The sequence below is a fragment of the Typopeltis vanoorti genome, chromosome 7 (genome assembly GCF_054136105.1).
Source record: "Typopeltis vanoorti isolate ZY-2024b chromosome 7, IOZ_Tvanoo_1.0, whole genome shotgun sequence".
NCBI classification, from domain to species: Eukaryota; Metazoa; Arthropoda; class Arachnida; order Uropygi; family Thelyphonidae; genus Typopeltis; species Typopeltis vanoorti.
Genome location: NC_143555.1, coordinates 66,810,751 through 66,827,758, shown reverse-complemented (window position 1 = coordinate 66,827,758; position 17,008 = coordinate 66,810,751). Strand labels below are relative to the sequence as shown.

At 34.7% G+C, this 17,008-nt stretch overlaps 1 protein-coding gene across 2 annotated transcripts in view; it reads right to left on the bottom strand.

Annotated features, from left to right (window-relative positions):
- Window positions 1-3,495: 3,495 nt before the first annotated feature.
- Window positions 3,496-17,008, bottom strand: part of LOC150104741 (short coiled-coil protein homolog) — a 95,469-nt gene continuing 81,956 nt past the window's right edge. Inside the window, exon 6 of one of the 2 annotated variants that reach the window (XM_090395922.1) lies at window positions 3,496-4,568. In XM_090395922.1, coding sequence (XP_090252048.1) covers window positions 4,565-4,568 — 4 coding nt within the window. In that variant the 3' untranslated portion in view covers window positions 3,496-4,564. The remainder of the gene's footprint in view (window positions 4,569-17,008) is intronic. The other variant, XM_090395921.1, reaches the window with a different exon arrangement.

Here is a 17,008-nt window from a genome sequence, read left to right as displayed (position 1 = left end):
AACAACAAATTTTTCAAATTCAGGAAATGCAAAGCTCTCTGAAGATGGGTCTCCATGTACATAACTTGTGGAAGAACTAGGCATATCAGGGGTGAGGTGAGAGCAAGAGTGGATTTCTTTAAATATTTGTGCATTATGGCCAACTAAATCTACACAGCTTGTCTTTTCGTTTCTGCATACATTTCTCTGTCGCAAGCAATTGCAGCTTCCATCATTCTGTTCACTTTTCTAAATTTTTCCTAGTTGGGGTTCCATTTCCTCAAACAACTGAATTGTTATAAAACAGAGGCAAATGTCTCTACCAATTTCTTTCACTGTAAACTTTTTTTTTTTTTTTTGGGGGGGGGGGGACTTGGCTTCTTATTCTTCTCTAATTTTCTGTGCTTCTAGAGTTTGTGTGTGTTCTTCATTTGAGAACTCTTCTTCCACAGCTTCTACCAACTGCTTTATATCTTCATTCAAACTCAAACTAACTTTAATTAAAACCTCTTGTGACAGTACTGTCACAAGAGGTTTGTGACAGTACTGTCACAAACCTCTTGTAAAGCTTTGTATCTAATCTGTGAATGTCTGAACATATATTTTTAGCAGCTTCTTCTAAACACCATTCAGACATTCAGCCGTCACCTCACATCATGCAGTAACTACATTTTTTCTAAATTGGAAGATATTACATTCCTTCCAAATGTTTCTGAGGGTTTTTCCTATCCTCAATAGTAGCACCAATACCAAAGCCAAACTATTTCTTAAGCAATCACACCCTGGTTCCCAGATTGCAGGAATTACATGGTATTTGGTGAATGTGTTAATGGACTGCCATCATAAGTCATCAACATAAAAACATATTGAAAATAACTTCTGCTTTACCACTTCTCACATTCAGATGGTACCACTGTAGCATCATGCAAAAATTAAGGTAATCTTCTTTGCATCAGTTTTTGCCAATTCTTATATTACTAATCAAGGCAAATTACTGCTCACTAAACCAAGAACAACTCATTATATGCTTCATCTGATCTTTTCCCAAAACAGCTTGAATAGAATCTTCTGGTTCAGGTATCCCCCTTCCCCCAAATATCCTCAAAAATTTGTGTTTTCCAAACTATCATAGTTGTCTAATATCTATCTAAGAGCATGGAAAGAAACCTTTATTCATGCCATAAAAAAGGAATGAGCTGAATATAAAAGTCCAAAAGTCCAACTATCAGTCCATTGTCCTCACTTCAGTTTTTTTTAAAGCAATGGAGAAGATCATCAACAGCCAATTTTATCACTACCTAGAGGCTTGCCAATTAATGAATGATCACCAATATGAATTCTGCTACTTCTGCTCTCCAAAAGATCTCATACCCAACTTCACATGTGGATGCAAGCCATGGAAAGGTTTGGGGTATACTCATGACACTTCTCTCCTTACCATTCTTCAGTAAGATGAGGACAAACCTAATTAAGTTCAATGCTATTATGAAAATGCAATTCTGTCTTATTTCTCATAAGAAACAACTCACACTTTCCCTTACCTTTAATAATACTTAGATATCTGGCCAAGATCAGATTTCTCTTCTCAGGATGACTTGCACCTTGCCTTTAGTAAGCCCAAATGCATCCATAGCTTCATTCCTCAGCCTCCAAAAAAACTCAATGTCTTGTCTTTTTCTGTTCAAGATATTATCTCTCTTAGTTATATAAATTCAAGTTTGCCTAACCTTAAAATACAGTCTTAGCATTTCAGTTAGTGCATCAAACCCTAATTAAATATATTTCACAGTATCCAGAAGATGGCAGCTGTTTAGCAGGTGAGTTTCTCTCTCTCACACACACACACTCCCATCATTTGTTTCATACATATTTTGTTTCTGCCTTTTTATATTTCTAGCATTCCTCTGTTTTTGTTTAAACTTGTAAAAACACAAGCAGCTGTCAATATCTATACATTCCATCTTCAATATTACTAAATGAACCTTTCATCCTTCTTTTTCATGCCATTTACCTTTATTCTTTGGAACAGCCTTACATTATTTTCCTGAAGTACTATGACCTCTAGTTGTTCAAAAACAAGTTTCTTCTTTTCCTTAACACTCTGCACTGTTGTGTTATGGGTTTTGCAACCATTTATATGTGCTGTTGATGAAAAACTGAACTGAGGCTCTTGATGTAGTTGACTTTAGAATATAGAAAAACAACTAAGCATGTGAATATACTAATCTCAATCATCAAGCCTTTGATTAAATGAACATCTAGAAAGACATATGTTCATAGCTTGATGGTTGAAAGAAAAATGGCATTTTAACCCATTCCGTGTGAGTGTTAATTTATTGTTATTATTATTTTTTATTTGATATTCAAAATTATAAAGGATCTTACTATATTTAATACAGTAACATACAAACAGAGTATTTCACAGAATATAAGAAAACTGCAAAATATTTGCAATTAATTTGGTTAGGCATGCATATTATATGTTCTTTTGGAAAGTTTGCCTGTTTCATGGAATGAAAAATCTGAATGTCCAGGAAAGAAAAACCCTGCCTCCTCTATATGAGACTGGCTAAATCACTTTCAGCTGAAATAAAGTTTCTTACATCCAAGATGGGATTCAAACCCAAGGGCAAATTGTCACAACTTGTATTGTTCACTTTGGAAACTTTTCTAAATTTAAGAAGGGGAGGAGTAGAAATTCTATTACATTAAGTGTTTTTAAAATGCAGGAAAACTTGCAAAATACTTGTAATTTTTCAGGCTGCAGATGCTAAAATGCCATGCTTTTTTTTTTTTTTTTAGAGTAGTGCACCAGATTACTAAATTGCAAAATGTAATAAAATATATTGATTTTATGTTTGAAAAAGCATTAATGAAATTCGCTAACATGCTCTGATTACATATAAGATAATGTTGATTTCAAGTTCAGAGAAAAATTACTGTATATAATTCAAATGGTATAATTGTTTTTACTGTTCAAACCTAAAATGTTTTAGCTCAGAATTTCTGAAAGGTATTGCAGAAGTTTATTTATGTAGTGGATTTCATCTTATCCAGCTCAATTTCAAATATCAGTATGAATTTATCATGCAAGTGAGAAAAAGATTTTAGGAAGAATTATTCCTCAGTAGTTACTAGTTGGTATAAAAACTTCAAGCTAGCACAAGATCAGTTATTAAGAATAATGACTATTCTCTTTGAATCACTTGGCAAAAAGGAAAAAATTGTGCAAACTAATCAGAGTGTGACTGCAAAGTGAGAGAGGGAGAGATAGATAGAAAGCATTACAACAGGGATAATAATTTACTATTTCATTATCTTGACATTTGGGGTTTAACATTTGCAATTTGAAGTTTATTTCCTTTTTATGGAAAGAGTAAGACCATGAATAATAATAATAAAATTCTAATAGTTAAATATAAAGAGGGTATGCAAATGCATAATGGATTATCTAGTTTATTAGTATTTTTAGTTTATAATTTTTTTTAAATTTATCAATTAAAAATAATGAATTAATGTAAAATAATCATTCAATATTTGTGTTCTGTGAATGAGTTAATTATTAATATTGGCCTCTATTTTTATAATCATATGTTATATCAATTTTTATATCCACTATGAAAATAAATTCTGAAAAGGCACTGAATTAGAGGATGCAAAACTCAATTAGGAATGAGGATATTCCAAAATTCTTAAACAGTTTTCCAATATTGCATAGTCTCCTGAACTGTGATGGAATACATTTTGTGCTCATTTGTGCTATTTATTTTGTAACTTGGCTGAATAAAAAGTTTTTCAATACTAAACATACTGTTCTCTTTTCCACTACTGAGCACAAAAATAAGCAAATGATTAGCAGTCCAGCAATTATATTACTGAAGAAAAATTCACTACAGCGAGTATTTTGCAAAAGGTCTAGGTGACTAAATATTATTATTTGAATAATTTGGTTGGAAACATAACTAAATACTCTAGATCTCGAATCTCATAATTATAACATGTTATAACACAAATAATATGCATATATATTTACCTAAATACCCATGTATACACATTACTTTAATGCTGCTCAACAAAACTGCAGTTATACTAATTAAAATGTTTTCATTTAAATTTTACTTATATATTTCTTTTATAAATGATAAAAGCAGTTTGTTTCCATAAATAGATAATTCTCTACTCAGACATCATTATACTCCCAAGGTTCAGGGCACTCAAATGCACCTAAACTATACAGCATGTAGGAACAGAAGAAAAATTTCTATAATAATAATGCCTAACATTTCCTTAACAATGTTCTAAAGACAGAAACCATAAATACTAAATTCCCATACACTAGGTCTTCGGATTACAATTATATGTGCTACATTCCTATTTTGCTTTCTTGAATATAGCCAGCAAAAATCACAAATATATATGTATAACACAAACAAATATAATAATACTATGTACACACATGTGGACTATCACCATATTGCAAAATGTGACACTTGATCTTCACATGTAATTTTAACGAGAGAGAGAGCAGAGAGCTGTTTTATATTTCTTTTATTTCTTTCCTTTAGTGGAACCCCTGAAAAATAAATCACCTGAACTGATTTAAAAACCCTTCAATTCAAAGTTCATTGTACTGACAGACATACAAAAAATAGAATAGAAAGAATATCGCACATGCAGGTACATCACTGATATTCCAGCACCTCCTTAGTCCAGACAAAATTAAGAAATCATACTCAAAAATCCTCTGACCACCTGACTAGTTATATGCACATTTAATTATTTACATTTGCAATTGATGGTGATCCCTTGATTTTGAGTAACTTATCTTATTTTACTTATATTTAACTGTAGGTAGGGCTTCTAAGCTAGATCTGATTAACAGATGTGTTAGTGTGAAGCATAAGCACAAGTTCATATCAATACAAGATAGGGTAGAAGTGTTAAAACAACTCAACCATAGTATTTCAGTGCAGAACCTGTTATATGTATGATATTGGTTCATCAATTATTTATGATATAAAGAAGAAAAATTGACAAAATACTGAAATTATTTGCAGACAGTGATTCCTAGAAACAAATGAGTGTTAGAAAAACTATGAAAAATGGTAAGAATACTACTGAACATGATGGCGTGATGAGGAAATAGTTGATGGGTGGACTTGTTGGATAATATGTTAATGTCCTTAGAATGCTAATGTCTTAGAATCACCATTACACACCAGAATCCAAACACTTAGAATAACTAAGTTATTCCACAAAGATCTTAAATTAGAATATGAATGTGACTGTAGGGAAGTAGGACTTCGAAGTTTTACAAAGTATCATGAAATTTCTATTCATAAAGTGTGTGTGCAATGAATAACAGTTAGCAAAAGATGAAGGACTACCAAGTACATGGATGAATTAGCTAAACCTATAAGCTGACAAGATTCCCAGTCCTGAGCAAGTGTATAATGCTGATGAAACAGAATTATATTGATAAACATTAATGTCTTTCACAGTATTTATGGTGAAGAAGGGCCAACAGGATTAAAACAATCTAAGGATAGGGCAATCCTAGGGTGCTCAAATGCAGCAGGCATACATTGACGTAAGCCACTTGCGATAGAAAAAAACTAAATGCCTAGGGCCTTGAAAGGTTAAAAAAATGTACTTGGTAATATGCCACCAAGAGGTACTGTTGTAACATTCTTTCTAAGCACAGAAATTATTAAATTGTTTTCATGTATACTGTATATCATTTTTGCACTATCTAGTATCAAACTAGTACTAATTCATATATTTCATATTTAATGCACATTTAACAATCCTGTTTCATTGATATTAATTAACTTTTCCTGTATCATTTATGCTAAAGGCTTCCTTTAATCATATAATTCATATTTAATGTTTTAAGTTTCTAGTGGTCTGTGGTACTTTAGAAATATTGGAGTGATATAATATTGTTATGTGATTTCTATTGGTCTGGCTTTATGGCTAATCCAGCACAGCTCTGGAATCAAGGGTGCTAGAAAATCCATGGTGTACCTGTGTGTGTGTGTGTGTGTGTGTATATATATATATATATATACACATTTATATATATAAAGTTTACGAGCAAGAATAACTTAAATATTTATCATGCATTGCAGAAATGGTTTAATGTACGAGGGTGGTCTGAAAAGTTCTCAGCCTCGACCATAGCTGGCAACACTATCGGCAAGATTTTTTTTTTTTTCTAAGTTGGTACATCTATCATAAGCATCCATGTGAAATTGCATGTCATTCTATCAAGTAGTTTGTTTTATACAGCTGTCTGAAGCAAAAATGTTGTCTGTATCCCATGAAATGAATAAAATAGAGTATCGTGCAATTATAAAATTCTTTGTAAAAGAAGGTTTAACACCAAAAGAAATTCATTCGAAGTTCATAAAAGTTCGTGGGCACTCTTCTCCTTTGTTTTCGACAATTAAGAAATGGGTTGCACGTTTAAATGTGGCCATACCAGCCTTAAAGATGATCTACGTGAAGGATGTCCAAAAAGTGTAACAACACCAGAAATTATTGATCAAATGCGATATGGTATTAGATGACCGACGAGTCAAAGTACATGAAATTGCTGAGACTATAGGCATTTCAAAAGAACATGTAGGATATATTTTGCATGAAGAATTGCACATGAAAAAGCTTTCACAAGTTGGGTGCTGCGCTTGCTCACAGCAGATCAAAAACACACTCGCATGAAAATCTCTGAACAGTGTTGGGGCATTTTAACAAGAATAAAAGTGATTTTGTGCATTGATTTATTACTATGGATGAGACTTGGATTCACCATTACACACCAGAATCCAAACAGCAGTCAAAACAGTGGACAGAAGCCAGTTGTTCAGCACCAAAGAAGACAAAGTCAGTTCCATCAGCAGGAAAGGTCATGGCATCGGTTTTGGGATGCTAAAGGCATTTTGCTTATTAATTATCTTGAAAAGGGTAAAACAATAACCGGGGAATATTATTGTGCTCTTTTAACCAGACTAGACGAAAAAATTTGTGAGAAAAAACCTGGTTTGCAGAAGAAAAAAATCATCTTTCATCAGAACAATGCAACTGCCCACAAAGATGTTTTGGCAATGGGAAAATTAAGACATCTGCACTATGAATTGTTGGAATATCTACCCTATTCTGCAGATTTGGCTCCCTCTGACTTCTATCTCTTCCCAAAACTAAAACTCTTCCTCACTGGTCAACGTTTTTCTTTGAATCAAGATGTGACTGCAGCTGTAGAGGGGTATTCTGCAGATCTTACTGAGGACCACTACAGGGATGGGATAATGGCGCTAGAGCATCATTGGAATAAACATATTTGTCTTAAGGGAGATTATGTTGAATAATAAAAATAATTTTGAAATTATAAATTCGTTTTTTCATTGTTAGGCTGAGAACTTTTCAGACCACCCTCGTATATACTAATACAAATTATAGTTTCAAAAATAAAACACTACTGATATTTATTTGATAGCCTTTATATAATTAATGCTAGTTCCCCCATCAGAAACCACAAAATTATAGTACTCTTTCTTCACATGTAAATACACACATGCATGCAGCAAGGCTACTTTTCTTTGATATGAAACTGTTTGCCTTTTCTTGACACATTAATCACCTGCCTTTCAGATGGTTTATTATCTTTTTTCATTTATAGATAGCCAATGTACCTAGGAAGATATCTATATAAACAATCACATTCTAATCCAGTTCAACAATATGAAATTCTAAAAACGCTTATACACAGAGCCAAGGCTATTTGTTCTAATGATGCAGCCCTTTCCACAGAACTCAACTATCTTCACCATACTTTCTTGCCACATTAATTTTCTTAAGGGAGGTTATGTCTTCCAATGTCTACAGCTCTCACAAAATAGATAAAATACTACATGCCCCCCCCCCCCAAAAAAAACACCACCATTCCTATTTCATATATTGAGGTACATCTGAAAAGTCAGAAAAGTACTAATAAAATATAAATTCTCACCATGTTCCAACCACATGTCAAATTAGTAACTTAATCTGCTCTTCTAAGGACAACTCCATCTTCTATCATATCCTGGAGTGTACAAAGTTCCCTGTGACTGTGAAAGCTTACTATGGACAGACAGGAAAATCTGTCCACATCAGCTTGGAAGAACATAAGAAATACATTTGTTGGCATTATTATGGCAAGTTGGGATAACAGACTACATTTTGGACATCCCTTCATAGAGGATTAGATGGGAAAAAAAAACCAAAGTGCTGTATAGAAGTCATTACAGGTCAGAAAGGCTATTTTTAGAGTCAACAATTGCTATGAAGCACTCTGTTAACCTTAACAAGTATTGGCTGCATTAATCTGCCAAAAATTTGGGAAGCCATCATCTTAAGATCAACTCCTACTCAACTGTAATACTTCTTTTATACAACATTAAAGGATGCAAAAATAGAACTTCAAATCTTTTGTCCATTACAATGTTTCACAAGAACTGTTTCACTTACTTATTGTCACATGTAAAGTGTAACATGTTGCTTTGCTCTGAAGATGCTGGTTTGAAATCTGGCAAAATATTAGCCAGTTAATAAGCATCCTTTTATAATTCAGTTTTGTTTGATGTTGTAATACCATTAAAATAATCCAAAAGCTAGGTTTGTCAACTAGCTCTTAAGTTTAAGAGCTAGTTGACAGACCTTGGCTATCTTGAATTGTGCTCATGTCAAGTTTGAGTGTGATTTTTGTGTGGTGATAAAAATAGTGATGCCCTTGTTTAACTGGTTGACCACCTCCCCAGCCATCTTGACTCTTCATCTTGTTGTGTTATTGTCATTTGGTTGCTTGTTTCTAATCTATTACAATTATTTGCCATACAATTCCATATACAATCCTTCAATCTCGAAACTTCTGTGCCTATTCATCCTCCAAGTTGGGATTATATTGTCACTCTCACGAACTGGTAGCAAGTATGAGTAGCTATCAGCTCCTCTGATGTCATGATCAAATCCAAAACTCCCAATCCTTGTGTTCCCTCTGCCACATGCTGCTCCCTAAAGTATTCCAGAAATTCAGTTTCCTTATTATTAAATGCTATTCCCTCTGTCCAGTTATACTGCCACGGTTCCAGTTCCCCATAACGATTGCTCATTTCACACTTACCAAATTAATTTGCCTGAGCATTTCCTGCTTATCATCTTGTGTATTTCCCAGCCTATAGCAACATTCCACTAAACATCCTATCCTGTTCACTTTCACCTCACATCATATATATATATATATATATATATATATTCATTCAAAGCCATCAGAACCACTTCCCTTCTGATTCTCCCTAATTTCTATCATATCAGACATCCTCTTATGTCAATCAGGTTTCACTGATACAAAAAATCTTTGGAAAGATTGAGTCAATGCCACAAGCATAATCCCAATATTGCTAATACTATGCTATTTATACATAGAAAAATACCCATAACTATTATTACTCTTCACAGACTCCACTTGGCTGTACAATACAATGCACCCTCTAAGCTTCTATCCCCATATAAGACTATCCTTGCTGCTACCCACCCTAGCAACTCCTGCCCTAAATCACTGAGAAAATCTGTCCAAATACTTATCTTTCAGTGTTCAAGCGCAATTCATCTCTCATTGAGCTCCCTTCTATCACCAAGCATCCATCCATGCATTCCAAGCTTCTCTCTTTCTCTTCCTACACATTCTTCCTATGACTTCCAAACTTCTAGAATATCATTCCTTATCTCTGCTCTTCTTCTCAACTTTGCATTATCACACCTAGGCAACACAATATCGTCCCTCTTACATTTTTCTGCTACATAATCCCCAACATCAATCTCAAATCTGTTGCTACCCAATTTATAATGCTTCCCAGATCATTCATACCAACCAACAGTGTCATTATCCACATTTTAATTTTTACTCCACGTCATCACAATTACCATACTCTCTATTGTTCCTCCAGGCAAGCACATCTCTAACATTCTATTATGCACATCCTGAATCAGCAAATGTTCATATTACATTCGTCATTTATTCTTCTCTCACTGGTATCCCTAACTCTCTGCTTTCCCATCTTCCTGTAATCCCCCCCCCCCAATCACTGTCATACCTTTCTCTCATATCTGTTCTTATTCACCTCAGACTGGTTAATCACCTCAGATTGGTTTCAAGTGTTTCAAAGTAGGCATCTGTCTGACCACAGATGCTAGAACCCTGGCTGGCAGATTGCCAAGAAGAGTCAATTCATGTTGAAGGGGAGAAACGAATAAGGATGTACAAATTCATCACAAACACACGAAATCATTTACTTTATACGTAAAATTTTCCAAACTGTTGTACAAGCAAAATAGTTACCACTTTAAAAAATAGAATTTTCATAAAAGAAAAGATAATTTTCCTAAGTATAATAATAAACACTCATCCCGTGAAACGCATTGATTACACTATTATCGGAATGGATTTGCCATCTTCAGCCATGCGCAGAAGTGTTGAGAGGTTTCTCATTAGTGGTTGTAAGACTGTGGACAATCAGTAAATTCCTAATTAAAATAAACAATAAAACTAAAAAACAATGATACAATACAATAATAAGGAATTTACATCAGATTGATACAATAATATCAGGTAACCAAAAAAGTTAGTGTAGTTTTCAGTAGAGTTCACTGCAATGACTTGTTTTATTTTGTAGTTTGCATAGTGCAATTTTGGATATGCATCAGTCAATCAGTGCATTCTAACTCGGTGTGTACTCTTTTTCTGAGACTTTGAACTCTTTTAAAATGCCAGTTGAACCTGGTGTAATTCAGCCTTCTTTTGCTTTACAAATTAAACTCAGTTTGAAGGCTTTAGAAGCGTCCTATAAGATATGTGTGACATTTAGGCAAGATGTGGTAGCAGAATGTACTGCGCAGAAATGGTTAAAAAAATTTGTTTCTGGTGATGAACCATGTTCAGGAAGACCCTATATTATTGATAATGAAGAATTACTTGCTGCTGCTGTTGAAAATAATTCAAGATTAGCATGTCAAGAACTTCCACAAATATTCTTCACTTCTTTCACATCATAAAAATGAGCCGTTTTTGGATTACTTGCTCACTTGTGATGAAAAATGGATCTTGTAGTCTAATAGGAAGTGAATTTATCATTGGTTGTCACCAAATGATCCCGTACCGCACGCTCCAAACGCACTGCTTCATCCCCAGAAGACTATGCTGTGTGTGTGTGTGTGTGGTGGTGGTGGACTGGAGCTGGTATTGTCCACTATGAGTTTCTCACTTCAGGCCAAACAATTACAGCTGAAATCTATTTGATGTAACTCTATCATGTGCAGGATGCGTTACTTCAGAAATAGCCAAAACTAATTAATCAGAAGAAAGTGCTATTTCTTACATGATAATGCAAAACCTAATACCGCCAAAACTTACCCATGAGAAGATTTGTGCTTTAGGATGGGAGATACTCTCCCTCATCCTCCATATTCTCCTGACATTTCTCCAAGTGTTATCACCTTTTTTTGCACTAGACAATCACATGCAAAATAGACAGTTCTGCAATAAAACAGAGACTGAAGCGGACGTTGCTAAAGACAAAACGTTTTATAAAAGTGGAATTCACAAACTTGTATCTTGTTCTGATACAAGTTTGTATCAGAATTGTATCATTAGTTGTTGTAGATTGTGAATATGCTTACTTTAATGAATAAAACATTTTATAAAAATTTCTGCAGTTGTTTAATTTTTATTACGAAAAACCACACAAACTTTTTTGGTTACCTGGTATTTTCCATAAATGGGATAACTGAAGGCCATCAGTTCTATTTAAGTTTGGTCTGTGTTAATAGGGCCTCACAACTCTCTGTATAACCACTCTACAAAGAATCTATAATCCATAAATTGTATATCCAGTATCATGAACCTGGCAGCCTGCCCTAGCAGAACATGTCACCTCAACTATAAGGTTCTCGAGAAGAATACTAAACTCTTACATAAAATTAGATTCCTTGCAGAGTGGTTATGAGTTGTGAGGTCCTACACCAACTGGACTTAAACAGAGGTGTTATCTCCTTTATGAGAAATATTATTGTACCAATCTTTGCAAATTTCTGATAATTATCTTATTATATTAATTCTTTATTTTTATTTTTTAAATTAGGAATTTAATTTTTAATTAGAGCTGAATTCTTTTATTGCATTTTATATTGTGATCCATTGTGTTCCGCATTGACTGAAGATGTCAATAATTAGGCCAAAATTTACATCTATTAAAATTTCTTCCATGTAAGTTTAAGTTCCTGTCTTTAATTTCTATTAACTTTCACGTCTCAATTTCTTCAACTCAATTTTCATGCTTTCAATTTCCCTTCTCGACCTCTCTTTCCACATGGTATACAATCAAAGCCATCCATCAAAACATCTCCTCTACTATACCATCTAAAGTCAAATCCATTAACACTGTTCTCTTGCTTTAAAATCAGAGAAAATTTAATGCGTGATCCTGTATGGCCAGTAATAGGATTTAGAAGACGTACGGTTACATGAAATGTGCAGGGTAATATTTAGTTATTAAACTAATTTCATTCCTACTGTGGTAACATGTATTTTAGCACTTTATATTTGAAATGTGCAATATCTATGGTTGGATTTTTGTTTTGGAACTTTTAATAAATAAATAATGTTAGGAAAAATTAATTTCAATGTAACTTTTTTTTTTTTAATGATGACCCTAACACATGAAAGGTCAGAGGACCTATAACAATATGAGGGTGGTTTGAAAAGTTCTCAGCCTAACAATGAAAAAAAAAAAAAAAAAAAGAATTTATAATTTCAAAATTTTTATTTTTCAACATAATCTCCCTTAAGACTAATACATTTATTCCAGCGATGCTCCAGCAGCATTATCCCGTCCATGTAGTGGTTCTCAGTAGGATCTGCAGAATAGCCCTCTACAGCTACAATCACCTCTTGATTCAAGGAAACACCTGACCAGCAAGGAAGAGTTTTACTTTTGGGATGAGATAGAAGTCAGAGGCAGCCAAATCTGGGGAACAGGGTAGATATTCCAATAATTCATAGTGCAAATCCCTTAATTTTCCCATTGCCGTAACACCTTTGTTGACAGGTGCATTGTCCTGATGAAAGATGATTTTTTCTGTCTGCAAACCAGGTCTTTTCTCACAAATTTTTTATCTAGTCTGATCAAAAGATTGGAATAATATTCTCTGGTTATTGTTTTACCCATTTCAAGATAATTAATAAACAAAATGCCTTTAGCATCCCAAAACATGCCATGACCTTTCCTGCTGATGGAACCAACTTTGTCTTCTTTGGTGCTGAACAACCAGCTTCTGTCCACTGTTTCGATGCTGTTTGGATTCTGGTGAATCCAAGTCTCATCCATAGTAATAAATCAATACACAAAATCACTTTTATTCTTGTTAAAATGCCCCAAGCACTGTTCAGACATTTTCATGCGAGTGCCTTTTTGATCTGCTGTGAGCAAGTGCAACACTCATCTTGTGCAAAGCTTTTTCATTTGCAATTCTTCATGCAAAATATATCCTACACATTCTTTTGAAATGTCTATAGTCTCAGCAATTTCAAGCACTTTGACTCGCTGGTCATCCAATGCCATATCGTGCACTTGATCAGTGATTTCTGGTGTAACACTTTTTGGAGATCCTTCACATGGATCATCTTCAAAGCTAGTACTGCCAGGTTTAAAATTCAGCAACCCATTTCTTAATTGTTGAAAATGAATGAGAAGAGTGCCCATAAATTTTAATGAACTTTGAATGAATCTCTTTTGGCGTTAAACCTTCTTTTACAAAGAATTTTATAACAGCACGATAGTCAATTTTATCCATTGAAATGGATAAAATTGAGTATCGTGCTTTTGCTTCAGAAGTACACTTTTACTGACAGCTGTATAAAACAAACTACTTGATAGAATGACTTTCAATTTCACATGGATGCTTGTGACAGATGTACCGACTCAGGAAAAAAAAATCTTGCCATTAGTGTTGCCATCTATGGTTGAGGCTGAGAAATTTTCAGACTATCCTCGTACAGTGCCTATTAATATGTTTCTTGAAGAGTTTGAGTTTGTACTTGATGGGAAAAACAGTATAAGGAGGTTGTTCCAAAGAATAGAAGTAGATGGAAGGAAGGGAGGAATACGATGAGAAGTTTGTTCAGCATATTTTGAGTTGGAGAGTATATGGGTGTTGGTAAGTGGCTGTTCTAGTTCTTACATGGACACAAGAAAGTGGTGGAATGTTTGCAGCCAATTCAGAGGAGCAATGCATGCCCATGAAAGTGCCTATGGAAAAGTGACTGAAGGAAGTCTGCAAGGGAAGGGTTATCTATTAAGTGAATTGCCTTCTGAATATTCTTAAGATTTCTTAGGGAGGTCTTAGGTGGACCACTCCAAATGTGGAGCAATATTCCAAGGTTAGTCAGATCTGAGATTTATAATGTTAGAAGTTGAGAGGAAGAGAAAAAATGTTTTGAATAGAAAAAGAATATTAAGCTTTTTAGAAGCTGAGGAGGTTTTGTAAGACGCTTGTACCAGGATAAATTGGATGCAAAGGTCAAGAAGAGATAGCTGATCTTGAAAGGAATTGGTATATTATCAAAAGTAAGGAGTAAGATAGGATCTTTCTTGCAGGTAATAAGGCAAGAATGAGTTTATGATATTGAAGTTTAGTAAGTTATCTTCACCTCATCTGAGGATGATGATGAGGAGAACAATGTTTAAGTCATTGATTATGGAAGATCTTGAGGCTTCCATCATTTGAGTGCAGAGTTTCAATGAGATTCGAAGTGAGAAAGAGAAAGTCATTGATGTAAAGGAGGAAGAGTTTTGGTGAGAGTACAGAACTCTACGGTACTCCAGCACTGATGGAGAAATCTGATGAGAGGAAGCCATCCACCATGACATGGAATGAGCAACCAGTGAGGAAGCTGGAAATCCAAACACAGAATTCCATTAAATGGTAGCTTGTTCAAGATGCTTCAATGCCATACATGATCGAATGCCTTTGAAATATCAAGAGTGATTACATGGATTTCTCTAAATCCATCCTTCCATGACCTGTATCCAAAGGTGGGTGGGATTAGCTAGCAGGTCAGCTGTAGAACAAGAATGCAGAATCCATATTGGTAATTGGTAATTAACTGATGAGTCTCCAGATAATGAAGAAGCCAGTTGTTTATAACTTTCTCCAGCACTTTTGAAAGTACAGAGGTGAGAGCAATTTCCTTTTTTTTCCTCGGGGGAGGGGGGGGTAGTACAGGCTGGATGAAGGCTTGCTTCCTATTGTTGGCCAGTAGAATATGATAGCCTATGTTTTAGCAAAGCAGGATAGGTGTTAATTCTGGAGCACAACATTTAAGCACAAACGTAGGAATAGCATCTGAACCAGAAGCCTCATTGGTATTGAGATTAATCAGGATTTTTCTGATGTCTTCTAGTGAAGGTTCAGAGGAAGTTTGTAGTAGTGTGAGAGGCGATTGCTAATACTAGGAATAATGGCTGAGGAAAAAAGTGAAGCCAAGAGGTCCATCTTTTCCTTTGGGGAGGTTACCATGGTGCCATCAGAATGCGAGAGAGGTGGAAATAGGGAAGGACAGAACTTATGCATAACAGTCTTAGCAAGGGACTAGAAGGCTTGACTGCTGGTTGAGCAGGAGGCAAGTTTATTGCATTTCATTCTTATGAAATCTGCTTTGGAATTGATAACTTTTTTTACACTTGATTTGGGCTGTTGTGTGAGCTGAATGAGAAGCTGAAGTTTTTAATTTATGGCATCGAAAACATATACTGCATTTTTATCATGAACTGCAAAGGCACATTTTTTGAGAACCACGGCTTGGATACTGGTCAGGAGATTGCGGTGAAGTGGGGAATGGTTTGCATTCCAGGATTGAGGATTATTTCAGTTATTACTTCAGTGCAGATATCTGGATTGGGAAAGCAAAAGCAATAATCTGATCATGGAAAAGAGGCATAAAAATTCTGGAGGTCATCTCACTTGCCATATGGTGCGAGAGAAGGAGACTTAAATAAGATTGTGGTCAGAGTTGCCAAGGAAAGAGCAGACATCTACAGTGTACCTGGAAGGAGAGCTAGTTAAAAAAAAAAAGAAAGTTCAGAATGTTGGAAAAATGAGGATTGTCTGGTATTCTGGTTGCTAGGTTAACTATTTGTGTTATGTCATAACTGATGGCAAATGATTCAGGCCCACTTCTAACTTGATCCATGAAGTTAGAGCAGGAGAGCAAGTTTGTGTTATGGATGTTCAAGTCCTCCAGAGAGACAATCTTGCAATTTGGGTAATTAGTTTGTGTATAATCACTTTTTAGTGATAAGTAGTCAAAAAGGATGGCATGGTTGTCAGAGTTAAGGGAGCAGCAAATGAAGACTGTAAAGTGATCGAAAAGGGAGATTCCAGGTTAGAATGCCATTGGTGAGAGATATCAAATTTTATCCCTAAAATCTGATATCCCTCACCAATAATGGCCATTTGGGATTCTGTTAGGAAAAGGAGATCAGGTTTTGATGTCTGTAAGTGGTGGTGGTGGTGGTGCATATCACTGGTTTGTATTGATGTCTTGAATGTTGGTGAAATGGATATGGAAATGTTCCTTATTGGAAGAAATTTTGATTTTTTTTTTTTTTTTTTTTTGGTGGGGAGAGAGGGGGAAGTGCAGGCATATATTTATTATTTTTTCCAACTTTTTTTTTGTTATACTTTTCATATTTTTAGATTCTTTTGTTATTTTTTATGGGAGATTTTTTTTTTCTCTATCCGCAGTTAAAACACTAATATTTATGACTTACTTTCATGTGTAGGGGTGTTGATTCAGGGAACAAAGAGCAGTGGCATGCAGCTGAAGCAAGGGACTTGTGTATATAGTACACGCACGCACACACGTGTACACACACACACACACACACACAAGGAGTGCCCAGATTCCATTTATGATTATTTTAGATAATTTACAATACAG